The sequence below is a fragment of the Corvus cornix genome, chromosome 4 (genome assembly GCF_000738735.6).
Source record: "Corvus cornix cornix isolate S_Up_H32 chromosome 4, ASM73873v5, whole genome shotgun sequence".
In the NCBI taxonomy this organism is placed as follows: Eukaryota; Metazoa; Chordata; class Aves; order Passeriformes; family Corvidae; genus Corvus; species Corvus cornix.
Genome location: NC_046334.1, coordinates 67,390,293 through 67,418,152, shown reverse-complemented (window position 1 = coordinate 67,418,152; position 27,860 = coordinate 67,390,293). Strand labels below are relative to the sequence as shown.

General features: G+C 50.0%; 1 protein-coding gene across 1 annotated transcript; it reads right to left on the bottom strand.

Annotated features, from left to right (window-relative positions):
• Positions 1-220: 220 nt before the first annotated feature.
• On the bottom strand, positions 221-24,638 carry ATOH8 (atonal bHLH transcription factor 8). Its single transcript, XM_039551379.1, has 3 exons — positions 24,201-24,638; positions 9,787-9,978; positions 221-1,859 (listed from the first exon to the last, which is right to left on the bottom strand). The coding sequence occupies exons 1-3, from the start codon at positions 24,621-24,623 to the stop codon at positions 1,854-1,856; spliced, it is 621 nt and encodes a 206-aa protein (XP_039407313.1). The 5' UTR covers positions 24,624-24,638; the 3' UTR covers positions 221-1,853.
• Positions 24,639-27,860: the final 3,222 nt, after the last annotated feature.

The following is a 27,860-nucleotide window of genomic DNA, read 5'->3' as shown; positions in this document are numbered from 1 at the left end:
TTTTTCTGGCTGGGCCACACACATAAGGTCCAGTTGCTTGCTGGTTCTTGAAAGCAAAGGCACTTTAAACCCAGTCCTTTGACAGGAGTGCAAACAGCCCTTGAGCGTTTCCCGCGGTCAGTGAGCTCAGCCCCTCTCCCCTTTATAAGCTAAAAAGCTGGCTTTAATGTATATAATAAAAGACATAGTTAAAAACTGTGCTTTAATAAAGAAATACAAATGACAATCTAAAAATGTATTTTATTGGGCTGCTAATAATGACCAGTGGTGAGAGTGGAGGGGGGAGCAATATAATGAGCTCCTGGGAGGGGGTTTGGACACAGCTGTCCCATGTGTCCCCGAAATCTGGTGGAAGACATCTCGAGCTCACTGGGAGCCAGGGAACTTGGCATGGAGCAGCCTGGCACCCCAGACTCTCACAATGCTCCGGCGAGCTCAGCTCTTGCACAGCAGCTCCCCAGTTTGGGGCCAATTGTTTAGCTCGGGAAATAAACAGGCAGGCACTGAGGAGTTCAAGTTTTGTATATTCATGTCAGTAAAACAGAGACTATTCCCTCCCCTGCCCAGTGATTCCTGCCTGCCCCATCCCCTCGCCCGCCCCAGTGCCTGGCGATGCCCAGCCAGATCCACACTGGAGTAAGACACATGGGAACCTGATTCACACTGAAGTAGCCAGGAGGTGAATCTGGCCTCACAAATAACATTTCCCCTTGAGATTAATAAAACATGTTAATCTTCTTGGTTTGGAAACTCATTTTTTTTTACTTGAACGCAGAGCTCTGTCCCTCCATCATTAGCAGATGCCCTGCATACGAACTGCATTACCTATAAAGTCTGCTTACTCCAAGCAAATGTTTCTCCATCTCTTCTCTTTTTTTTTTTTTACTTCAATTTGAAGTGAAAGGTACAGTATAGGATTCAAATGCTTTTGCATTACACGGGTTTCTGACCACTTGAAAAACCCCACGGAAAAAACGACTTCACAAACCTGATACGCTGGCTGAATCATTTTGCTGCACTTCTTTCTGCCTGGCTGAACTTTCTTATGGTTTCTTTTTTTTTTTTTCCTCTTTGCTTTACATGGAACTTTGTTTTTGCTTGTTTAATTTTATTTATTAAAAAAAATAAATTCATAGCTCCTGTTTCAGCTCTCACTTTGTGTCAGTATTTCTACCCTGTGGATTTTGCACAGGCAGGAACATCAGGAAATTGCCCAAAAGGCAGAACTACAGAGTAGCTCAAAGGAAGAAGCAAACCCGAATGCTGAAGCATGGTTTGGTGTTGTCACAGCTCTTGCCCACACCAAATGCTGGCTCCAGGGCTGCAGGCAGGGAAGTGCAGGCTGAGGAAATAAGAGGTAACTCAGAAGGGTACAGAAATTGGGCTTTGTCACCGACAGCTGGCTGGCCTGCTTGCCACAATCTGAATGGCACCTCTGACTTTTCTTTGGCTCAAAGATTTAACATTAAGGCAAAAATAAGACACAGTGTAGAAGCTCCATCAAATCTTTGGCACAACAGCAACAACAACAACAACAAAAAATTACTGTACACATGAGCTGAGAGGGTAACATTTCCCAGTTAAGCAAAGGGAAAAGTGCTAAATAAATTGCACGTACTAAAAGGTGGCTGGCTTAACAACAATAAGAAGCATCCCTGTCCTTTTGTTTTTTCTTTTCTTTTCCTTTTTTCCTTTCTGTTCCAGAGATTAAGAAAGTTCCTTGGCCAATCGTCATCTCCAATAGGGGTTTCTGCAAAAAAGCTGCTTTCAGTCTTCATCTGGATCGTGCAACCTTTGCCAAGACCAGATGTAACTCTGGCTGGAAGCTCTTCTGAATCCTCCCTTCCTGGTTATTACTCCTGGAAAGAGAAAGATGCACCATGAGAACAGTGAACACATGGTGTCCCAGCGGCTCCTCGTGTGGACTATCGCTGACACACATGGGAGCATCCTTGGGGACTGCTGGCCATGGATCTGCAATTTCTAAGAGTAGGACTCACATCTGTAGGTGCCACAATGGTGGCCAGAGCCAGCATAGTGACGAGGGAGTGGCAGACAGGAAGAGGAAGGCTTGGGGAGGAAAAACAACAGAGTAATTTGGTGTTGGGTCCAACTCCTGCCGCCAGAAAAAAAAAAAAATTAGAAGTGATGGCAAATACCTGCTATTTTCAGTTTCAGGAGCTGATCTCAGAAAGCAAAGGAGTTGCAACTAGATGGGTTTATGCAGGAGATGGGCTTTACTTCTGTATTTTAGTTGCTGTACTGAGTTTTCTGCAGGCATGGCTGCTCAGTCTGTGGGACTGCAACCTGTCCCACATGCCTGTGCATCCCCTGTGAGTCACAGCTGTGGTAGATTACTTGGGAAATTACACTGGGCTACAGAATATTATGGCCAGGTCCATAGGAAAATGGTCAACTCCAAACTGTGGCAGCTTTAGACAAGGAAAATCTCATCTAAACCCCCTTCAGCATTAAAATAAGCCCCACAAATATCCCACAAACAATCGTTAGCATAGTTCAAAACAGAGGAAAATCCTCAGGGCCTGAGGATTTAATGAGATCACATCTCCATTGTCCAAACTGCCTTCATCACGTGGGCTCCTAAATCCTTCTTTAAATAACTCAGGAATTAGAAACTTGGAAATGAAATCACATTTAGCTAGTGCTACCACCATTTCTTGCTTCTTGCCAGTGGATTTAAGAACCTTTCAGGATGCAGTATGGCTTCTGAAGGTCCTTTGGACACAGTCACCAATTCCCTGGACAGGTCAGCCATCTTTCTGTCAGTCCTAGCAAGGTCAAACTCCTTAAAGCCTGGCCTGAAAAACTTTTTTCCCCCAATCTGTTTTGTTTCTGTACTGCCTCTCCTTTTCCATCACTGGATATTGTAACATCAGGGTATGAAATACTAGTAACACACTAGTATTTTATTTATGACTATCATTAGGGCAGCTGCTGTGAGATCAACAACTACAGCTGTTCATCCATGACAGACTAAGGGACAGGGGAACCTAAAATCCACCTTGTCACCCCCTCCTGTCAAGTGCACACACGAGGAAGCACAGGACTGCCTCAGGAGCATCAAGGTTTCTCTTGGTAAGAGTATTTCACTGGAAGCACCCAGGTTATCCTCCATACAATAAATGCTGGTGTTTGCTGGACTCCAGATTGCTGGAGTTGTCTCTGGACCATCCTACCTAGTGCTGCTCAGAGAAGATGTGGAAACTATTGCCCTAAGTCAAGGCCTTATTTGGGATTTTGAATAAACGAGGTTTAGGTGGGAGAAGGACAAACAGCCTTGTGTATTGCCAGTGTTTCTGTTGGGGACCTCCAACAATATGTAACACGTATTAAATACCTGTAATAGAAAAGTTGGTTGTTTAATTTATCTCACATTTAACTATGGAAAGGAAATGTAAAAGAAGGGAAGCAATGGCTGTTCTCATAACGTTAAAAGACAGCAGAGAGATCAACAGCACTGGTGGGTTTGGGAAAGCAGGATGGCTTTAGGAAGAGGAGTCTCAGGGTCAGGTCTCCCCTCCGAAGTCTCTGCAGCTGGGGGAAGCTCACCCATAGGGGGCAAGAGGGAATATGCACAAACCAGGCAATGGCAGGTAAGGGCATTTGTGCTGCACCTTCTGGACACAGGAAATGGAAAGGGGAATGGAGAGATCCCCCTGCAATGCAGTGGAGATGCTCAGCACACCTCAGTGGCACCACTCCACTGGTCCCCAGGCACTGCCCAACACTGCCCATGGGTTATGTTTGGTGGGAACAGGCTCCTTTCTTTCCCCCTCCACCCTTTTTCACTCCAGCCAGGAGCTCTGAAGACAGATTTATGAGCCTGGGTCTGCTTTAAACTAATAACATCAGAACTCCCATGGCTCTTGAATTTGACAACTGGCCCAATGACCTTGGTGAGTTTGCAGCATCCCAGAGCATTTCAATCTCTATAAATCAAAGCACTTCTGGAATTGAGTCAGCCTTTGTTCCAGGGCTTCTCCTGTCTGTTCTACTCATATTTTCCTTTTGCTGCAGTTACCCAGTATCTGTGGGGTGGATCTTACCCTATTCTATTCTTACCCTTTGCTACAAAGGGGATGGACCCTATGCTGGGATCCTGCTCCCACCATGGGAGCAAATCCCTGGCCCCAGTTTTTGTGTGCTGTGACTGCTCCAACACCCCTTAAGCAAAGGGACTTTTGGGGTGCTGTCATGCAACAGGGGAGTCCCACATCACACCCTTTGCAAGGAAAAGCTTTGGGCCCTGCTCTTTGAGGTACTGATGCTCAATGCCCCAGTGGGTCAACACAGGGTGTGCAGTGCCCTTGGGGATGCCCTTGGGGTAGCTGCTGCTGCCTCCCTATCCAGAGTTGGGTGATCTTGCTCATGAACTTCTCATGAGCCTTAGCACCCGTGCCCCACCTGCAATCCCTGTTTTGGGCTGCAGGGACATAAAAAGACGCAAGTGACAAGCAAATGAATCTCGCTACCCTCTCACTGCCTTGTTTTTAAGCAGGTCCCTGGGTGGGTAATCCTCCAGCCAGCATGCAGCAGGGATAACTCATGGCCAGGCAGAGCCAGGTCCCCTCTGTCCCCCCAGGGATGCTGTCCCAGGGCAGATGCACAGGCGGCTCAGAGTGGGTCCCTGCTATCCCGCGGTCCAGCTCCTCCCCAGAGCCTGCGGAGCTGGCGGCCGTGGCGAAGCAGACTGGCTGGCTGCCCGCTCTCGCCGGCAAGTCCTAGCAGGGAAATGAAGCTATTTTTAAAGAGGAACCTCTGCTAGGTCAAACTGCAGGGAAAGGGAGGTAGAATCTCATTATGAGACCCCCTCCTCCCCACACAGGATGGGAAGCCACGAGGAAGAAATGCCATGCAGATCATCAAGGTTTTACTGTGCTGGCTCCGAATGGTTCTGATAATCAATATCAGATGATCAATAACAGCAAGACCCTGCAGCCAGGATCATCCACACGAACCAGGGGGTGGGAGCTGTGGCTTTATCTCAGGGCTTTGTCTAAATAAATCACGAGCCATGGTACAGTGTTATCGAAAAAATATGTTCCAAGCAAATGGTTTCAGTGCTGTACAAATCAAGCCTGCCACTACCATTTCTCTTTTAGAATATAAACCCTTAACTTGTTCACTTCTGCAAGTAAATATGCTTGCAGAACGCCCTCCTTTCAATTTTTTCAGTGGGAGTAAGTGTTACCTACAGCAGCAGCAAAGCAGCAATGAGGGGGCATCAAGGGGGCACAACACCACAATAACTATTTTATATAATGCAATAATTACATGCATAATGTCAGCCCTTTTAGTGCAGCAGGCTGCAACAAACAGAGAAGCTTTTCATTCCATATATGTTTCTGTATCATTTAATTATCTGGGAAAAGATATATATATATATATATATAAAGCATATTTTTAATTTTTAATTCCTTGAGTTTGTGCTCATCCACACACACAAGCAGAAAAACAAGAAACTAAATTCCAGCCGAAAACTTTTATTGAGCTCCAACTGCTCGCCTGTTATTCATAACCCAGTTTCCTCTCTCACAAAGAGACCTTTCGCATGGTTTTGGTTTTTTTTTTTAATGTGTGTGTGTGTTTCTTTTTTTTTTTTTTTTCCTTCTGCCTTGCTAACAGCTGCTCGCAGTGTTGTATCCTGAGTGATGATGAGGTTCTGAAAGTGTTTTTTTGGAACAGATGGCCAGGAGAGAGCTGGGGAATGTGCCAGCAGCGAGCTGGGGAATGCGCCAAGTCCTGCAGTGACTGAGTACTCTGGGTTCCAGCTCGCGTGCCTTTCCCCTGCCCTCTGCCCCAAGTGGCGCCAGCAGGACTTCCCAGCTCGCGCTCCGAACATCTGGAGTCTGCGACTGCCAGAAGAGCCGGGACGGGGGGAGGATGAAGCAGAGAGAAAGAAAAAAATCCTTCGCCCATCCCTCCCTGCTCCGGCTGAGCTCCCATGGCCGTGGCGATGCTGCTGCCTAGCACGGGGGCTAATCAGAAGCAAACAGGGGAGGGGAAGGGAAAGAAAATGAACCTTGCCATGGGCGTTTGGGGTTTTGGGCGCTGGGTGTGCTGTGCAGGGTGTTTGTCCGCGGCTGGATCCTGCTCTGTGTAGACTGAAGGGCTGTTGTTGTGCTGACTGCTGGGGAACTAAGGTCTGCCCCACAGCTTTGGAGCTGGAAGATCTGGGGGCTGTGATGCACAGCTCTGCACCCCTACTAATGTACGGCTCCAGGGAGAGCCCCCAGCCATGGACCCTACAGCCCTATCCTGACCCTGAGCTGCTTTCCTGCAGGGCACCAGAATTCAGCCCTGTGGGGGAAAAAGCTGGAAAAAGAGACTGTGGGGCCAGCAAGCTGGACCCCAAACACTACAGAATCCATGCAAGGCTTTCAGACGACCCCTGGCCACTGAGGATCATGTGCCACGCAGAAACAGGGTACCTTGGGGGTAAGGAAAACTTGGACTTCCCTTTCTTTTGCTGTTGCATCCTCTGTGCTGCCAGAGAATGCTCCTGGCCAGAGCTGAAAGCAGTTCCCCCCTTTTCCCAGGACATCAGTGTGGCCCCAGCAGGACTTGGGGGTCTGCTAAGGGTGTCGCAACCCAGATCTCTGATGTGCATGGTTGGGTGCATGGTTAAGGACAAGGTTTAGTCCAGATCATTTGTATAACCAAGCACGAGGCAGCTTTAAAGAATGAAAACTATCATCAGAATTCACCACCACCACCCCCCCACAGTCAGTTTTTTTTCTTCTTTTTTAAGAAAAGGCATCTGAAACCTCCTTTGTTGCTTATAAATGAGATCTCCCATCACCAAACACCCTCGGTCAAATCTCAGTTGCAAAAACTAAAATCACCTTATAACTGTAGTTAGGACAGAGAAGGGGATTTTTTTTCCTAGTCAACTTCGAAAGGCTAAAGCCACCTTTTCTAATTATCTAAATGAGAGTAGAAAGGGGAGGTAAAACCACTCAGCAAATTTCCTATTGCAACAGCAAAATCCGAACAACAACCTAACGTTAGGGACACAGGATAATTCGCCCCCAAAACAAAGCAAACGGCAATGCACAATCCAGCAAATGCAACATCTGGAGTCCCTGCCTGCCAAAACAAACTCCAACCAGCTACTTTTTTGTGTGAAAAGCTCACGGTGCCACAGCACATCGCAACCAGAGAGCTGAGAGAGTGAGAGAGGCAGACACACAATAAAATGGAGATGACAGGAGATAAGGGTGTTGTGGAGCTAACGTGGAGCTCAAGGAGCGGAGGTCCATGCTCAGGATTGCTGCGATTTTTTAAGAGAGAATATAAAAGGAAACTCAAAAAACCAATAATAAAATAACAACCACCCCAAAGTCGATAATTCAGAGGAACTGCTCAGTGAGCAGTGGTTTCAGAGACCTGATTAAAAACACACAGCGCTTACAAAAACGTGCCGATTTCAACATTAACGAGGGCGCGGCGATTTTGGGCCAAGCCATTGTATCCTCATCCAGCCGCTGTGTGAGACCCCCCAGGAGAGACATCTCTTCACACCACCTGACATCCAGAGCTTGGATCGTCGCTGCACAGCCATCCCGGATCTGTAATTTCCCTCTGACAACAGCCTTTTCCTCCCTCATGCTCATGATTTGCTTGGCTCAAGGAGAAAGGGAGACTAGCAAGATGAGTCCTCCCAGCCCAGGCTTTGCATCCCCACTCCTATCTGCTGGGAATTACCAGAGTTACTTAGTGGTACCTGCTGGTTTTGGCTTCATCAGCAGCTGGATGTGCTCCTGCCATCACCTGAGCAAATACTGCTAGAAATAAAATTGTACTTGTCATCCACAAGGGAATCTGTGTGCTCTGGGGCTGCCCTACAGAACAGAAATGCATGTTCGACAGTTTCCAGCAAGAAAAGCAAGGCAGAGCAGGGATTAAGACCCCGCCTCAGGTACAAAGCCTGGCTTTCTTTTCAGAGAGGGCTTTTGGAGAAGGGTTAGGGTGGGTGTCCTTCAAGAACGTGGAGAAAAGTCAGATTTTCTCTGGGTGATGCTGTTTCTGTGGGTTGGTGATGCCTGTTGGGAGGCAGGAGGTGCCCTGTGAGAATTCCATTGTTCACGCACTCTCGATGGGCTCGGGGCTTTTCTCCACGCATCTGTTCTGGAGAGAACTTTAGAGAGAGAACACCGTAAATGGAAGGCTTTTAATTCTTAATTTATTTTTTTAATTAAGGATGGGCCCAGCCCTAATCCTCAGATGTGAACACCCTGGGATTTGGAGCCATTTAAAATCTGGCTCCTTGCTTTCTTTCTTTAAGCCTGCATTGGTTTACATAAGCCAAGACAATGGCTCTCAGCCCACTGGGCACCCAAAGGCTGAACAGCAGCCCAGAAATGTGGTGAAGCCCCATGAAGGATGCTCATTCTCTTCTTTCCCTCCATTTTGACTTTGGGAAGGGACCCAAGACCTAATTAGCAATCTGCTAAAGCCTCACAAAGGATGCTCATCCCCTTCTTGACCTGGAGAGGGGACCCAAGACCCAACCAGCAACCTGCTGAAGCCCCCAGAATGATGGTATTCTTCTCCCTCATCTCAACTTGACGAGCAGACCCAGGAACCAACTCTCACATTGCCCTGGGGTTGGTAGCATCATTTCAGTGTCCCTGGGACACCACTACAGACCCCACAGTGAACCCCCAATTTTGGGCTGTGCCCAGGGGCTCCCCCCACACCTCCCAGTCCCAGGCAGTGCTGTCAGCTGTGGGCGAGAGGTGCCGCGTCTCCGCCTGGCACTGCTGCTCCGCGAGCATAAATACAGCCCGTGACAGCCAGAGGAAGCAACAGGGAGTGTGCTATTGTGTTTATTTATAAACTGAATTGCTGCAGGATGATTTGTTGGGCTAAAGAGGAGGAAAAGTGAGGAAACCTGTCCGAATCAGAGGCAGATCTTAACAACACTGGGGAATGAGCCTGCTCCCCAGCTTAGCTGCCCATTCATCCATTAAAATCCTGCTGATTTATTATCCCGCCTGACAAGCAAGCTCAGAGAGCAGGGGGAAGTTCAATTCAAGTTTACAAAACTCTTTTTGTCATAAAAGCCTGAACAAAGACATCAATCACTCCTTTAATTCACCCATGTCACTCTCTGAGAGGAAAACTGGCAGAACGCTCTGCTTCCTCCTCCCGCCGCTTGACGATGATTTCACCTAATTGGTTCAGTGTTAAGTAACCTAAAGGAATGCGAGGCATAATTAGATTTAACGTTGTTTCCTCAAGATACCCACATGTCCTTCAGGTCATACATCTTACTAATGTGTTTATACATACAGTGTCTCCATTAGCTACCTTTTTTTTGTTGTCGGGTGATTTTTCTCAGAGATAAGTGTTAGATTAAACAAAACAGAAAACACAGGCGGGCGACAGCGTTTTACAGGCTCCAAAAGGCGACTCAAGGTTGGTTTGGTTTAACAAGTAACAGTCCCAAGATGACTCTTAATAGGATCACGCTCGTGTTGGAACACACAATGGGCGACTAACAAGGGGAAGAGCCTGGCGCAGAGGACGGGGAGGAGAGAAAAGCTTTTGATTAGGGAGGAATGTGGTTATTACAAGATCAGATGGATGGAGTAGGAAAAGAGAGAGAGAGAAAGGCGAGGGATATAAAAGTCAGGAAAATTTCACAAGGTTCAGAAAGGAAGGAAACTACTTTGGATTTTTTTTTTCCTTTTTTTTTTCTCCCTTTTGTAACTTTTACCATCTTTTAGGGGGTGAAGTGGGGGAGAGGCTGTAACATACCTTCCTTTTTTTAGATCTTCCTTCTGCTTGTAAGGTCCTAGTGCACTGCTCCACACATTCAGAGAAGCTCATGTTACTGTGGTCAGCGCTGTAATCCAGGTCTGCTAGTCTGGCCAGGGAAAGGATATAGTTACAGGCTATTCTCAAGATGGCCAGTTTGGACAACTTTTGACCATAAGAATAGCAGGGAACCTAGAAAGGGTAACAGGGAAAAAGAAATAATTAAAAATTAGGCCAGATAAACAAAATATCTTGCTTGAAGCATGACAAAACAACTGTGAGTTATTTTCTTAGCAGTTTTAACATAAATAGAAACTCTAGTGATAAAATGCCATATGGTCCCAACAGGTTTTTAAGAAGAACTCCCCTGCTGATCTCCATGGGGATGAAAGCAGCACGAAACCTCTTGATTTCAGCAGGGCAGTTCTGCTTAAAATGTGATGGCAGGATATGGCCCAGGACATCTGCCTGCTGTTCAGTTCGCTTCTTGGAGGCCCTGTTTCTCAGAAACCTTCAGCCCCCACACCTCACAGTAACTTGTCCTGAGTAACTTACTCCCCACAAGTAGCTCCCATGTCATCACAGGTCTTGCAAAATAAGGCAATAAGGAGGTATGAGCAACTATATCACAGCCTGGTGTTTTGTGCTCAGACAACATCAATTGAGACTTTCAGCCCATGCAAAAACATGACGTTGTTGAGGAGCAAGACCTTGAGGAGGCAGTAATTTCTACCTGGTTAAACACTCCATCATGGTATCTCAGCCCACAAAAGAGACCAAAACAGAGCCTGTATCAGGGAGTTCGATGCACCTTATGCAATTTATTTCTTTTTATTATTCTTAGAAATCTTAAAGATTTCTATTGTAATGTGAAACATTCAAACAATTAAAACTAAACAGAATGTGTCTCAATAACTGAGCAGTATACGGCTCCTGCCGTAGAAGGGTGGGTTGCTTTTCAATCACGATCCAGAAAAACACTACATCTACACTCAATTTCAGGCACACAGCTTTAATATGTCCAGCTTAAAGAGAGGTCTTCTGAGTTCGATAGGCTTGGGCACCCCATTTTCTAGTTTGCAAAATTGCTGAAGGTCACAACATGCAAGAGTCTATCGCCTTTGGGAAACTGAAGCTGTGCGTTCAGCTGAAATCCATCCGAGCCCCTCAGGTTGTCTGGCCACCTGTCAGTCTAAGTTTTCATAGTACATCAATCATTGGAATGCCTCAGTGTTCCTCTACCACCTGCCTCTGTACCAGTCTCCATCTTCCGCACCCCTCTAGGGTGTCACACTCAGCTTAGGCTGGAGATTTTTTAACACCTCTTGCCATGCTCATGCCTCAGCCTCTCTGTCCTCCACAGGGACACAAAGATGGGATCAACCCCAGAATGCTGTCCCTGACTTTACAGAAGGTAAAACAGGTTCAGCCCCTCCACAAACCCCACAGCAGCCACACACAGATGCAAAGGGAGGAGCAGAACAGCTCAAGCATATATAGGATTTCCCCAAGTGTTCTGCCAGGCTCCAACTACCGTCACCTCCATGACCTGAGCTAGATGTGCCATCCCCATATTTAGCAACCCATGACAGATCTTTTCTGTCCATGAATTTGGTCTGGTAAGCTGAACCTGTTGATTTTGAGCAGCCACAACACCCTTTTGCAAAGTGTTCTCTCCAGGCTATGTAAATTTTTTCTCTTTTTGCTTGTTTTGAACTTGGCTCCCACTGTCTTCCCTTGAGGTACTACAGTTCCCGTATTAGAAGAGAGGACAACAGATATTTATTCACCTCCAGTGTGACATATGTTTTTAGTTCACCATCATCTCTTCAGCCTCTTTTCCAAAAGAAAAAGATTAATCCTCCTTAGCAGACAGTTCTATGGAAGCCATCCCATATCTTTGATGACCCTTGCTGCTCTTTCCTGAACCTTTCCTAGTCCCTTTGGAGCTGAGATGATCAGAACAACACACAGTATTCATGTTGTGGTGCATATATCTAACAGATGCTTATGTGCTCTGTTTTGTTCAATATTCCTTTTTTCCTAACTCCTGATTTGATTTGTGACTGCTGCCAGACACAGACCTGAGATTTCCATTGAACCATCTACAAAAACCCTGAGGTCTCCATTCTCTGAGATAATGGTCAGCTCAGTGTCCATCACTTTGTATGTGCACTCTGGTATGGTTTTTCCCATATGCATCACTTCACTTCATCTGTGTGGTATTTATTTCATCTCCTATATTATTATGTAATCACTCAGAGTCATAAGCTTCAGCACAGCTCACACAGTCACAGTTTCAGGTGGCGGGACCTGAAATTCCCTGTTCAAAGCAGAGTTAAACTGAGAGTCAGATCCTGGTTTGTCCATGCATGACATCCCTCCCTGCAGGAACTGGCCCTTTTTCTCCACCCACCATTCCCTGCCTGTACACTGATCACTAATCCATGCTCCCATCCAAGCTGCTCAGTTTCTTCTTTCCTTCTCTGCCACAGTGCTTATGGAAATCCAAACTCATTGCCTGGATCACCCCTATCCATGAGCACAAGGATTCTAGTGCTGTTGACCCTATGGGCCATGTCTTGTCCGATACATAGAGTCCTTCAGGTTGGAAAACACCCCTAAGGACATGGGCTCCAACCATTAACCCAGCACTGCCAAGGCCACCACTAAACCATGTCCCCAAGCACCACATCTACATTTTCTGAACACTTCCAGGGATGGTGACTCCAGCACTTTCCTGGGCAGTCTGTTGCAATGTTTGACCACCCTTTCAGTGAAGATATTTTTCTAATATCCAAACTAAACCTCCTCTGGCACAACTTGAGGCCATTTCCTCTTGTCCTATCACTTGTTACCTGGGAGAAGAGACCAAACTCCACTTGTCTGCACCCTCCCATCAGAAACTTCTGGAGAGCAACAAGGTCCCCCTTGAGCCTCCTTTTCTAAGGCTGAGCCCCCTGGCTCCCTCAGCTGCTCCTCATCAGACTCGTGCTCCAGACCCTTCCCCAGCTCTGTTGCCCTTCTCTGGACAGGCTGCAGCACCTCAATGTCCTTCTTGTAGAGAGGAACCCAAAACTGAACACAGGATTGGAGGTGTGATATAGCTGAGCTGCCCATCAGTACCCAGCCTCTCCAGAAACCAGCCAACAAGCTTAAAATGGCCTTTTTTTTCTACACACCATGTACTACTGGTACCCTTAAAAATACAAGGAATCACAGAATAGTTTGGGTTAGGAGGGACCTTTACAGGGCACCTAGTCCAGATTTCCCCCTGCAATGAGCAGGGACATCGCAGAGAATCTGTTCAAGAGCCCCTTTTTGTCTGACAAAACCTCTCTCTAAATCCCTGCCTTCAGGTTTTTTGCCAGCATTATGCACCCAGCAATGTCCTTGCCTTCAGTACCTGGTCCCCAGATGCAATGAGCTGAGTTATTTTGAAAACAAGAGCTTCAGGCAGCAGAAACACCCAAGTCCCTTTCAACGCCAATGCAACAAAAACAACAGAGACCCCAGATCAAATGGCATCAGAGAAGAACAAAGCAAGATGGAAACTAAAATGGAAGGATTCAGTGAAATGTGGGAGTAATTTCAGAATTAGAGCAAGAAGGAAGTTAAATCGAGTGGAAGGAAAATAGACCATGAAATCCTTGAGGCTGATGCACAGACGCTGTCCAGTTACAACACAAGAAGGCAGGCTAATGTCTCTTTTCCTCATCTGTTTTGCTCTTTCTTTTGTGTTCTGGGCTTTTTTTTTTAAGGGGAAAAAAAAAAGAAACAAAAAGAAACAAAACAAACCCCAAACTGTTTTGTAGGACATGTTTGCTACAAATGGCAAGGAAGATCTCAGAGCTACACACAGCTGACAAAACCCTCAACTGGGATTACACAACACTTTTCCCACACTACTGCAGCAGAGTCCAAACTGGAGCTGCCCCGTATGTCCATGGGAAGAGGTTCACCTTGAGCAGTTCAGATACTGCCCTGATGGGTGCGGGGCACCAACATTAAGAGATAAGAGGTTTTTTTGCCATGGTAACAGTGTTAGAAAAACTATTTCATAGGAACCCTCCCTGTCTTGGCTCAGCTCCTGCCATTTTAATGTTTCCTTTTGAATTAAACATGGAAAATTAAGAGAGGAATGAGCCACTTAGTTCAGATCCAGAGTCAAAACTTCCCCAAGTGTGTGTCTGTGTGTGTGTAACTTTGATGTTATCTCTTCTTTAACATAAAGTCAACAGGAAAGAAGGGACAGATTTGTACAAACTGCAGTAAAGGGTGTCAATGACACACTCGGATGCCAAGAAATCTCGAAAATCCAACTGAAAACAGAGACAGTGTTTCAAAGATGGAAAAAATGCCTGAGGCTGGTGTGGCCCTGCAGGTGTAACCCTCCCAGCTTCCACCAAGTCTCCACACAGATCTTTGGCAGGCAGAAATGTCAGCAGGTATCTATCATGCTCCTGGCAAGGACCAAACCCTTTCCTTCTGTCACGTTCTTGCTCCTCATGGCCGAACTGAACAGATTTCAGTGCTTTAATGGGGCAGCTCTGAGCTGAGCAGGTCCATCCAGAGTCAGGGGGAACCAGGCTCGAGTTCCTGTGCAGTTAATGAAAATATTTCCCTTATCTGATCTCACCGGTCTCTGCCGAGCATCAGCACAGATCACCATCCTGCCTGCAGTATTTGCAATGATTAAAAGGAATTAGGAAGGAACTGCAACTGAAATTTCACACCAATCCTAAGGAATGCAGCTGTCTGCTAGAAAGGCAAGGACACTGGCACCATCCTCGGCTTTGGGACACCAGCACAGTGAGCTGGGACCAGCAGGAACCAGAGCTCCAGCCAGAGGATTCTTGTTAGTTGTGTCTGCAAAGGGTTCTGCAGAGTCCCATGGGTCTTATCAGTGATCCCCAGGCTGACAGGAGTTAAATCAAGGCAAGACGAACGCTCCTGCGACATATTCCTGTGCAGAAGAGCCCTTCTTTGGGAGGAAGATAGAACAGGATGTGACTTAACACGTCTTTTCTATCCTTGATGTCCAAGATTTAGAGGCAGCGCCCTTGGAAAACCAGGGATGCTCCCTTTGAAATCCGTGGGAAGTCTGCTGTGCACTTGACCCACAGCCAGCCCTCTCGAGGAAGGCAGGGATCCACTGCAGCTCCCCAGAGAGTCACTGCCATCCTCAAAAGACATAGGCTGGGAGCTGATTCTGAGACTGCACAGGAGAGGAGGCTGCAGGATGAGGTTGGAACAACTAGAGATAGGTGAGAGGGTACAATTCCCACCCTGCCATACAAGGGTGCAGGGTATGTTCACTGTAATGGGTCTGCAGGGCACAACCAGGAGCATCCCATGGACCTTAGGAGCACTAAGCCAGTTCACATCATTGAGCTTCTGGCTGGGTAGCTCTGTCCTTATCAATAAGATACCATTCCCATAAACAACCTCTGGACCTAAACAGATAGACACCTGTAAAACAAGTCTGATTTTACACTGCATGAAAATGTTGGAATAAAGAAGGGTGTTGAGTGCTGGGGGTCCAGATGTCTCTGTTATTGTGCCTACAATGTGATTTAGCAGCACAGACCTGCACAGACCCCCTCCACATGAAGGACCCACAGGACAGAATTGGGCCCCCTGGGCACAGCAGGGAAGATGGGGCAGCTCTAAAGCAGTGTTTGTGATGCAGCATAAGCCAAGCCCTCCTGACAGCTAGTTCCTCAACACAGTAAGCTGCTGAATCTACCTGTCTGCTAATTCATCTGGTTTATTTTTATGCTGGGAGTTAAAACACATCAGGCCCCCCCTTCCTTGCCCCTCTCCCCCAGGAAAACATTTGGCTGCCTCTCCCCTGCATCCCAACACGCAGCCCAACGGCGCTGTCTCATTGTTTGTGCTGCACCTCCTGCCAAAAGTATTTCCAGAGGTTCATATAAATGTCCGGCACTTAACAGTTCTGGCTTTTGTACATCCCTTTCTAACCGAGGGTGAGTCAGACATTTCCTGGGGTTAAGGCACCTTGGGGGAACAGTGGCAGGGAGGGGCAGAGGAATTGACACTGACCCTTGCTTGTCAGCCCTGAGCACAGGGGAAGCCCCTCTTTCATTATCTCAAATTATCTCCAGGGCTGACATCTGTAGAGCTACTGTGGATATGTGGATGCCCCATCCCTGGAAGGATGCCTTGTCCTGAGGCCAAGTCGGATGTGACTTTGAGTAACCTGGGCTAGTGGAAGGTGTCCCTGCCCATGGCAGCAGGGTTGGAGCCAGATTATCTTTAAGGTCCCTTCCAACCCAAACCATTTTGTGATTCTATGAGTAAGATCCTTAACAAGCTGAAAGCCTTGCCCAGAAGATCATCGCCTGTTTTCAAGACGTGTTACATTGTGGAGTGTTTTTGGGAAGGATTTGGAGCCAATATTTTTCTTTCCACCCAGTTCTGGGGGTAAAATGAACACATATGGGTCTTCCTGCTTCTTGCAGGACTCATTTGATGACCTGGTTCATGTGTTCAGGTTCACCAGCAAGGTGACTTGGCTTCCCTACCTTGTTCTCAACAGCTGCAGGCCCTGAGTCCTTCTAATATTCCAGGTGGGACAATGACGACTTACACAGCTGTATGATGGAAAAGCCTGCAAGTATTCCTGGGACATCCTTTCACAGTCCTGCCAGACCCCTTCAGACTTGATTCTGAAATAACCCTGCTGCTGCCCCCAACACAGCAGCAACCAGCTTCCACTGATGGCTCCTCTGTGCCACTGGTGCTCACTGCACTGACCTGGACCTTTGGGCAGCACCATGTAGGTTTGAACCCAGCAAGGCCAGATCCTGCTGTGTGGATATATGGCATGGTTCTCAGGGGACTGCTTCTGGAGAAGGGCCCCATAAAATCACAGAATAGTCTGAGTTGAAAAGGACCTTTGAAGGTCATTTAGTCCAACCCCCTGCAGTGTGCAGGGACATCTTTAACTAGATCAGGTTGCTCAGAGACCTGTCTAGTCTGACCTGGAATGTTTCTAGGGATGGGATATCTACCACCTCTCTGGGAAACTTGTGCCAGCGTTTTACAAGCCTCATTGTAAAAACTTTCTTCCTTACATTTAGTCAAATCTACTCTCTTTTAGTTTAAAACAATTATGCCTTGTCCTATGACAAAAGGGTGTACTAAACAATTTGTCCTCATTTTTCTTATAGTCGCCCTTTAAGGGGAAGGGGTGAGGTGGCTGAAACAATCTCTTAGAACCTTCTCTTCTCCAGGTTGAACAACCCCAACCTTCTCAGCCATCCCCTTGGTCAACCTGGTGGCCTCCTCTGCACTTGTTCCAACATCTTTCCTGTGCTGAGGATCCCAGAGCTGGATGCAGGTGGTGTCTCACCAGAGCAGAGCAGAGAGAAAGAATCACCTTCCCTGACCATCGGTGGTGTCACAGTGTCAGATGTTCCATGGAGCTCTATCCCAGCCAGTGAGGGGCAACTATTCCATACCAGGCTTTTGTTTCTCTGCCACCAGACTGCCGTGGTGGGCAAGGGGCAGCCCTGTGCTAGCAAAGCAATCCCAGCAGGTTGAAAGAAAGCCTCACCCCTGCCTCACCATAGGGAGCAAAGTGCCCAGCCCAGGCCCAAACCCAGCTGAAAGAGGCCAACAAGAACAAAAGCAGCATTACTCAGGCAGGAGCACCAGTCCTGAGCGAGGTGCCTTTGCCTCCTGGGTGGGTCCACGCTGTCAAACAACCCAGCTCCCGGTTCCCTCCCAGCTCCTGGCTCCCCCATCGCTCACATTACAAAAACATGAGTTCACTCCTTGGAGCGAATGAATTGGCTCCCTCCAAACAAAACCTAGGTGTGGTGCTGGGTGAGTTCACCCCGGGAATCTCTTCCAAATGGCAGTCTGGTTAATGCTGCCCCAGGCCTGGCTCCGCTCCGTTTTGGACAGTCCTCCTGCACTATCCACAGACATTCTGCACCCCCAAAGCCTCCTGCACATCCTCAGGGCACACAACACACCCCCTCAGTATCATGCCTGAAAAATATCACATTGCTGGGCTGCAGTAGAGCTCTTACCTTACTGCTGGCTCTTTGAACCACCTCCCAAAATAATAACTACACAGATGATTACTGGAGTTATCAGAGGAGAAATCCCAGGGCTACTGCGCACAGAAAATCTCCTCTGAAAGGGGCTACCTTCCAGCACTATAGTGGGGAAACACTTTTTTGGGTGGCAATTTAGTGGTTTCCATCTGCATCTCTGAGGTCCAGTGGATCCAGTTCCCCTGGTGAACAGGAGAGTGAGCTCCACCGGAGATAATGGCATTACCCCAGCCCCAGCTTGGCGTCAGTGACTCTTCAGTCACCAGCCACTGCTGGACACCACAGGGTTTTCCCTTCCCTTGCTATCGCTGCTGCACCCCAGGAGCTGCCATGAGCCTGTGGCAGCTGCAAGGAGCACAACCTTCCACAGCACACGTGTGGCTCTGCTTGCATCCCTGCATGGCATGGGGGACAGCGCAAACCAGGACCAGGATGGGATATATCACTTGGGGAACACACGTGGCATAGATCAAAGCAGATGCAGGCTGGGAACAAAGAGCATGGGAAGCTCTGCTGCAAGGTATTGAAAAGTGTCCCACCTCCCCACTGCAGCCCGGAAAGGAATTTGACAGTGGATTAAGGCAGGGAGCAGACACTGGATTCAAAGCTTGATGGAGAAAAGCAGACTCTTTTCTCCAATTTCAGCAGGAGCCATAAGAAAACACAGGGGTTAACTCAGGGTGGCTGCAGCAGGCAGAGCAAATACCTCCCAATAGCAGCAGGATTTGTAGCACAGGATAAAATCAGCTAGGCAGCAGCCAAGGGAGCAAAAAAGCCCTGCTCTTGGTGACACACAGTCATTGTTTTCAGGATTTTTGTCCTTTTGTCTTATTTTCTTTGTCCCTTATTTTCTTTCCTCCTGTGTTGCTTCAGGCCAGTATTTTGTCATCTTCTTTAGCTGTTAAACCACAGGGCCGCCCCACTCAGGGCTCTAAATATCCATCAGCATCACTCAGGACTGGCAGCAACCACGGAGATGCTCCGGTTAACGCTGTGCTGTTCAGTGACAGCACGCAGCGGTGGCACTGCACACTGTGTCTGGAAGATGCTCCTGCTCTCCTGAAGTCCAGCTGCAACTCTCCAGCAGCCAAACCCTCCCGCTCAGCCTTCACCCAAAAGAGCTCAATGGGTGGTTTGTCTTCAGGAGCCAGATTTTAAGGCATCTTAGGGTTTCCTGCTTGTGGGATCACAGAAGGATGAATCACTGGGAATAGGGCTGGGAGATGTCAGCAGGTGACCAAGGATAGCTCTCAGCCTCCCCACCACACAGAAAGGACACGTCAGCGACACTGGTCACATGCAGGGTCCCACCTGCAGAGGTGACAAACCACAGCCACCCTTGGGATGACACACAAAGAGGGTGAGCACAAAATGACGCATCCGCAGAACAGCCTCAGCCTTCTCTGGCTTGTGGCTAAGGCACTGCTCAAGCCACAGGCCCTGCCTCCATTTACTGCCTGGCTTGTCCCTTCAATCCCCTGCAGATAGTTTGCTCCCACAGCCACAAAACCTCCTGTAGCCTTGAGGCTGCTGCTCCTGATGTCCCACCACGCTCCCAATGGGAACGAGCAGGGTCTTTTCTGCACTGATTTAACAACAAGCCACAGCAGCCATGTGCATGCCGGCAGCAAAAAGTGAAAGGATACTAGTGGGGGGGGGGGGGGGAACCTCCATTCCAGCAGTTAAAAAGCCCTATAAAACCCTAAAGTATCTCCAGAACCCACATGAGTGCAGAGAGTGAGGCTGTCAGCTGCTGAGGCAGAGGATGTCCTGGTAATGCAGTGGTGAAAAGATTTAGAAAAATGCCAGTACACTTCAAGGGAAGATAAATGTCTGTGGACACATTTGCTCCCGGCACAGACTCCAGCTCACTGTGGCTTCACTTTCTTCAGGAGGAGCTGGACAGCAGTGCTCTAGAGAGAAACCAGATGTGCAAGCCCAGGCAGGCTCCAGATCAGGAAGGCTGCTGTGGCTGTCTCCATCCATCGAGGGAGAGTTTGCTGCCACCTTAGGGTCTGTCAGCACAGCTGAGGAGCTCCATCCCAGCTCCTGGGAGTGTAGCATACTGGTGGGAGCTGGTTTGCTTGGCTGTCCATGCAGTCTCATGTTGAAGAGCACTACTCCCTTCTGGCCAGGACCTCCAGCAGAAAACCTGGTGGCTAAGGCCATACTGTAATAAATGTTACAAAGGTTCAGTTTCACAGCTGAGATTTGCTGGAGTATGAGACTCTTGCTGCCAACAGGAATTTGCAGACAAAAAAAAAAGTGGCAGAATTGCCTTGCATGGAGACAGTTGCTTTGAAGATAGGCAATGTCGTTGTCACATCTTGCCTCCTCCAGATGGTTGCACTGCTTCATGAATTTGAACATCCACCAGCACAAGGACTGGTAGGAGTCTTCACATGGAGATGACCTCAGGTCCTTGTGAACTCAGTGCTATGTCTCCGTCTGCATCAGAGATGTTTGGGTTCACTGATCACCCACCATGGCAGGGAGAGGGAGAGGAAAAGGATAGAAGTGACACCCACCATGTCACACGTGGAGGGCCCTGCAGCAGCTGGGGCAGTGCAAGATCCCACTGACCAGCACCTGCCATGGCATTCGAGGGCAGGATACCAGTGCTCCAGATAGGAGCTGCCCAGTCACAGGAACAGGAGCAGCCCCCAGGGACAGCAGCAGCAGCAGAGGGACAGCCAAGTACAGCAGAAGTATCTTACCACCTCAAAGTGCTTCAGAGCAGGTCAGTGTTTTCCAAGGAGAACTACACTGTTTGCCTCAGGACTCTGCTGCCAGTGGAAGGATCACTTGGACAAATGATGCTTGGGGGACTAAAGGAGAGAAATCTCTTCCAGACTTAATAGCTGAAGACCACAAGTACCAAGACCAGGGGGAAGGAGCTGTGTCTCTGGAGAATCTGCTCTTCAGTCCTGCTTTAGTGCTATGGCTGTACGGCAAAGGCAGAGCTCAATGCAGAGAGAGGGAGAGAAATCCTTGTTCCTGGTGGCTGTGACACCAAGGGTTGAGCACAATGGCAATGACACGTCTCTCTCAACAGCAGGCAGCTTCCCAGAGCTGGCAGCTGCCCGCCTACCTCCCACCTCTGAGGGGGCCCTGGCCTCTGAGGCAAGCTGGGGACAGCTCAGTCCTCAGGGACATGGCTGGGTTAGCCTCTCCTTGTGTGAAACAACTGTTTGGCTCTTCCTCCACCAAGAACTGGGAGAAAAAAAAGAACCCACACCCCTTCCTGCCATCTGGAGAGTTAGTCGACACAAGCCAAAACATGTGTGCCATATGTACACAGCTGTGGAGCGCAGGGACGCCGCCGTCAGCCCATCTGCCCAGCGTGCTGCGTGCCAGCCGCTTGCCCTCAGGTGGGCTGCTGAGACAGGGAGAGTGTCCTGCAGAGAGGCATGACTTCCCTTTCCTCCTCCTCCTCCTCCTCAGCAGGCATGAACCATGAACGGGCTCCCTACAGTATGGCCATGGTGGGTCTGGTCCTGCAAGCTACGGGGTTTTATCTCATGTGTGCCAGTGAGGATGGGTCTCTCCACCCTCATGCGTCCAAACAGGGTAGGGACAGGGATGACACCTGAGTGGGTGCTGGGTACCAGTGGCTGAGCAAGGCTCCTGCTTCCAGCAGCTCCACATCCAGCACCTGACCCCTTCCCAAACGAGCTCAGGGCCAGGGTCGGCTGTGTGCAAGCACGGCACAATCCCCTGCTCCTCGCCCGCCTGTCTGTGGGGACGTATCAGTTTCAGTGCCTCAGGAAAAGCCTCCCAGCTGCTTAAGAGCCTGATATGTGATGACAAGGAGGGGACGGAGGACTAACCAAGGAACAAGAAGCAAAGGGAGGCCTGCAGCAGACAGCACACAGGGATTGCCTCCTGCATGGGGCTGAAGGCCCTTTGTGTGCTCTGGGATGTGGGAAGACGGTGCTGACCTGGGGCAAGAGAAAGCCTTCCTACATGTACCTCTACCAGGGCATCTCCATACCCCTGCTCCCACCCGCTGGCCAAGGTGTGACAGAAAGCAGTGTACTGTCTCCTGATCCAAGCTGCTCCTCAGAAACCCCTCCGCCATCAGCGCTGTGAATGACATGAGTGACAAGCCAGCGCTGCGCATATGTGCAATGAAGCTGGCTGTCACCTGATGTCACGTACGGCACCAGGCACGCCGCTGGCAGCCCAACAAGAAATGAATACAAATGTCATCCAATGGTGGTCAGGACAGCCAGCCCACCCCTCAGCTAATTGCTAGGAAAACCTCGCGGCAAACATTTCCCAGAGAATGATTTCTTTCTCTCTGCAGAGTGAACACAGCTCTGCCAGTATGTTCCTGTGCTGACCCTAGAGACCGGCTTTCATGGGAAGAGAGGACAGCAACTTGCTCTTCAGGCTCTTTGGGCTCCCAGCTGAGTCCACGGCTGAAGTGATTTATAGAGACAGGGCCAAGGCCAGGAATCTGAGGCTTTTCAAGAGTTGCCCATTTCCCCAAAGAGTGTGGCTTTAATTTGTTGCCTGCCTGACTTCTGCTTGAGGCTCAGCCTAGAACAAGATTGCCAGTGATTTGGGAAATCAGTGCTACTTCCCCTTGCGGTTTTGGTGGTGTAGATGTCTGTCCATGGAGAATTAGACTGACACTTCCAAGCGTGTTACACACAGTCGCCAAACAACCGAAATATGGAAGCAGCTTACAGAAACAAAATATACCAAGTCTGGAGTTAGCATCTACTACAAGGGGTGGCCTCTCAGCACCAGGGGACAGCACCCAGCATGCACTGGATTACCAGGATTACAACAGGAGCAGTCAGATCCCACCACTCCATGGTGATCAAAAATGCTCTCATTTAGATGCTCACCAGTGATTCTCTCCTGACATACAGCCCTGGTCTCAGTTCCTGAGGTTAGGGCTGGAAATCTGTTTGCAGAAATAGATGATGGGAAAGGATTAACTCTTGGGGTGCTGCTAGCCAGGACACAGCAGTCATTGTAAAGGCCTGCAGGCAGCATGCTGAAGATAGGAACAAGCAGACTTCCTCTAAGCAGGAGAGAGGACTGAGTCCTAAAGCGAGCACACTTGGGGAATGGCTCAGATTAGAAATGTCCTAAAGATGGTGGGGAAAAGCCTGCGTGTGTGAGCTCTCCTGCAAGCAGAGCACACTGCTCCCACCAGGCTGGAAGGACCATCCTGGGAGAGGTGATGCTTAGCACCTCTCACAATCAGACTCATCTGCAGCGCACAGCCCTTCGAGCCCTGTGCATCTCCTCCTTCCTGCACGCCTGGAATAGTCCCATCAGCACTTAACAGAAAGGCAGAAAAGCCAGCACAGCTGGGCTTGCACAATGCGACAGCACATCTTTGTCTATCACTGTGCTGTTACACGCTGCCTGCACGCAGAGAGGGCTGAGTGCAGGGTCCAGGGCACTGATTTATCCTTGTGCAGAAGATACAACAGTCTTGCGGCTTCTCTGTATCTCTCCTCATCCTGGGGAGGTGATGGAAGGATTTTAACCTTTCATTTACCTTTCAAAGCTCCACCCTGACAGTGAGAACATGTCTATTATCCTTTACAGACAACCCTGAGGATTTTCAAGTCCTCTCAGCAAGAAAGCCCAGCATCAGACACACTTCAAATACGCACTACAGTAAAAATCATGGGAAACTAACTGGCAGAGGACCACAACTCAACTATCCCTAGCAGACAGGGCACACAGAAAGTTTCAGAGGCTGCTGCAAGAACTGCAAGGGCCCTGAGAGATCAGGCACCCTGCACCAAAGTCAACAGATGCACGGTGCTGCCCAAATTCCCAGTGATCCCTTTGGGGTAGCTCACCGCAGCTGGACAGCTGGCAAGTACACGTGCTCTTGGTACAGGAGCATCACCCCAACTCCCAGCTTGACCAAGTGCCTCTCTACACAGTGTTCTCACTCAGAGAGATTTCTCGGGTTTGTTTTATTTTTTGCCCTCTACACCACTCTCCCTCCGGGAAAAAAAAAAAAAAAAAAAAAAGTCCAAAACTTTCTAACAGCAAGCAAATTAAAAGCCCTTATTTATTTATCTTGAGTGTTAGCACAGTTCTAGGGTTGGTACTTCCAGGCATTTTGAACCGACTTCCCCTCCTGTCAGGCGGCCACTCGGCTCCTGCCCTTCACCTCCCCTGGCCCCGGGCGCGGGGCAGCGCGGGCGCTCCCCGATCCCTGCACACCCTCCAGCCCCCCGCGGGGTCCCGCCGGGCAGAGCACGGGGCGGGCTGGCGGAGCGCTGCCCGGTGCCCCCCGCGGGCGGGCGGAGGGGCCGGCGGTGCCCGGGCGGCGGCAGGTACCTGCTTGCGCAGCGCCTCGAAGGCGGCGCTGATGGTGTGGACGCGGGTCCTCTCCCGGGCGTTGGCCAGCAGCCGCCGCGTCTGCTGCAGCGCTTTGATCTCCGGCGAGACGCCGGACGCCTCGCCCGGCCGCGGGCGCGGGGAAGCGGCGGGCGGCGGCGGCGGGGCGGCGGGGAAGGCGCTGGCGGCGGCGGGGCCGAGCGCGGCGCTGCGCGGCTCCCAGGCGGGCGGCGGGGCGGCGGCGGCGGCGGGGGGCGGCGCGGCGGGGGCGCGGAGCCCGGTCCGCCGCCCGCTCAGCACTTTGAGCTCCACGCGGAAACTTTTGCAGCCGCCGTGCTTGCGCCGCAGCCGCCGCAGCCCCCCGAGCTCGGCGGGGCAGAGGCGCGGCCAGGGCTCGCCCTCGGCCAGCGGCGCGCTCCGCATGGCGCGGGGCGCTGCGCGGCGAAGCTCAGCCGCGGCCGCTCCGCCGCTGCGCTGCTCCCGATGCTGCCGCTGCCGCCGCTGCTGCCGCCGCCCCGCTGCCGCCCATCTGCGCCCGCCCGGCCGCGGCGGGCAGCGGAGCCCCGGCTCCGTCCGTCTGTCCTCTGAGCGTACGCCCGGCCGCAGCTCCGCGCAGCTCCGCGCAGCTCCCCGCAGCCTGCTCCCGCCGCCGGCAGCCGGCCGCCGCGCAGATGAGCGGCTTTAAAGAAACAGGAAGGCTGGCCTTTTTTTTTTTTTTTTTTTTCTTCCCAAAACAGCTGTGCTGCCAATCTCCTTTGTTCATCCCCCCCCACACCCCCCCCTTCCCTTCCCTCCCACCCCACTCCCACTTTCTTCTTTAATCTCGCTCTTCCATGCGATGGAAGAGAAATCCTGCCCCCCGGAGACTCGCCGCGACCCACCGTGTGCGCTTCCCCCTCACCCCCCGCCTTGCTTCCCCAGGGGAATCTGTGATTTGCTTTGGTTTCCAACCCACTTCATCACGCTTCTCCTCTCCTATCACTGGTTTCCCGCATCAAGACCCGATCTGCGAGGCGGGGGGTGCCTGACTTCACGTTGCCTTCCTAAATGTGCTCGGGAGCACAGCGGGGGGACCCCGGCGGGATGGGGAACTGGGGGAGCTCCGGCGCTTCTCACACATCCCTCCCGTCGCTCCCGGAATCCTTCGGTTGCTGCTCCGCTACCGACTCCGATCCACAAGGAAGAATTATTCCGCAGCAACAGTCTGCCCTGTTTTTCACAGGGCTAACAAGGGAGCCCGCACGCGTGGGTAACTGCTACCAGCTTTGGGCTGCCTTCTGCTGGCACCCCAGAAACCCTCAACTCCCCTTACCTCAGCCTCCGGGGAATCAGGGCCAGAGGTCTCTGCAGAGTGGGTAGACAGGGTGTGAGGGAGGGAGGGATGGAGAGGTGCAGTTCACAGTCAGAGCTGTGGCACAGCTGGGACTAAACTGCATTTATCAGGATTGCAGGAAAATTTGGGGTGGAAGGGACTCAGGAGATCCTTTGTAATTTTAAAAAGTATCTCTGTTATTTGGGCACCTGGTTTCTCAAATCATCTAAACCCCTTAGACATTAAGTTGTACTGAGACTCAGTGGGATGTAAGCTGTGAAATGCTTGAATTCATAGCAGTGAAAGGGATGTTGGTTCCTTACCCTCCTCCTCCTTACCCTCTGCCTCCTCCTCCTCTTCCTCCCGTGGCATGTCAACCTAGTAGCCATCAGCACTACATGTGGTGAGGAGAAGGAGCTTCTATTGACCTCGTGTAAGTCCGTGATGCAAGACAAGCTCTGCCTGATGACTAATTTCCTCTTGCTATTGTGGCCAGGCTGCCCCAGAGCAGACATAGCAAAGGTTTCTTCAGCTGGAGAAAGCAGAGGTTGTGGAGAAAGTACTGGAGAAGATGTGCTGAGTCCTGGTTCAGCACCGTATCTGTAACAGCGGTGGTGCCTCCTCCATTGCATCCCATGTCCCAAGTGTCACCGCAGTTTGATTTTCCTTTGCAGAAGGACTTTATGTGAGTCAGTTGAACTCAGAAGTGACTGACTTCCCTGTGTGGCTAGCAGCACCTCCCTGCCTTGTGGTGGTGCTGGCAAACCGCCCTGATATCCTCAGCTAGAGCCTGTGAATTATTGCTGCTAATGCTAGGGCATGCCTTAATGACTATTTTCTCCATCTTTCATCTTAGTTCCTCTAACACTCAACGCTGAGAGCCAGCAAAGGGATTTTCAGTTGACCATATTTCTCCCAAGCATCCCAGTGAGTGGCACCAGCCCCTCCAGAAGGGTCTATCCTTCAGTGGGAGCCTATGTTAAAAATGTGGTGGTGGCTCTTCTCACAAGAGGAGGACCTTGGTCCAAAATTGCAGTCCCAGCTATTAAATTCTGCCTACCTAAAATCTCCTTGCTCTTCCAGCTTGACTCCATGAACCAAATCCATTTGACTGGTAAATAGATGAAGCCCATTAAAACCAAAGGCATTTGCAGCCATTTGCACCAATTTTTTTTCTCATTTTGCCCCTAAGGCATGTTTATATTCTCAGTGCTGGTTACATAGCTGCTGCCTTGGCCATCGCTGAGTTACGGAGTGCTTCCAAGAAGAAACCTAAACCTGAGTGTCCCTAGTCACATAAGCTCCTGTTAGACCTTCCCCTTCTCTCCTTTTAGTATCCTTGTGGTTATGGGTATCACAGGATGGCCGGGGTGGCCTGGCTCGGGGCTGAGTCATGATAGGCCTTGTCCCTCAGCGTGATGCACGGAGTGGTGCACGCAGCCCGTCCCTGTCTGTGCCCCGTTACAGAGGGTACAGCAGTGACAGCTGCCAGCCACGGAGCACAGACACTGTGAACACACAAACACTGCATTCACCTGCATTTGCTTCCATAGTTAAAGCACTGCAAACTTGGTGGGGACTCTCTTGTCACCATCCGGTTGGGTTGCTCCTGTTTGCCTTAAAGGAGATTGAAACTGAAACTTGCTTGTGACTAAACTGAAGGGAGAGAGATTTAAACTGCAGTGAAGGAGTTCATGCAACCTTTTCTACCAGGCTGAGTTGTTTAGATGAAGGTTAACTCTTTCAATTAAGCAAGGGTGAGTTTCCTGAAGAGCAAACTCGTCCCTTCAGCACATGCCATGGTAGCTGCAGAGCCATTGGTGTGCCTTCCACATGCAGTGGAGATGGGCAGCCTGAGCTCACCACCTGGCCTCTGGAAAACAAAGCATTGTGGCTGTGCTGGCATTGGAATTTGGGCTGGGAGCAGTGTGTCCTTGTGCAGTGCCACCAGAGAAACCTGGCTTTTGGGAGCAAATGCAAAAAAATCTGCAGGTGGTGCTGACTGCTCTGTGCCATATGGATGCAGCAGCTCATTCTGCTGCGTAGTGCCTACGTGCCAAAATGATGACATGAGGTGAAAAACAGATGGAGGGAATCACCTGGCTGTGGGGGAGTAATGCAGAGTAACAGGACCATGGCTATGACTTGTAGTGAAACTTTTGACCTTTCCTTTCTGCAGACCACATTATGTCAGCCTTGTCTGCATTCAGAGCTGCATAATTTTAGCAGTCCTTCCATGTCCTACGGGTCCATTTTTCACAGATATGGGTAAGGCAGGTACTTGCAGGACATAGACACACTCCAGGGAAGGTTTTGTCTCTGGCAGAGCCAAGCTGATGGTGCCACTG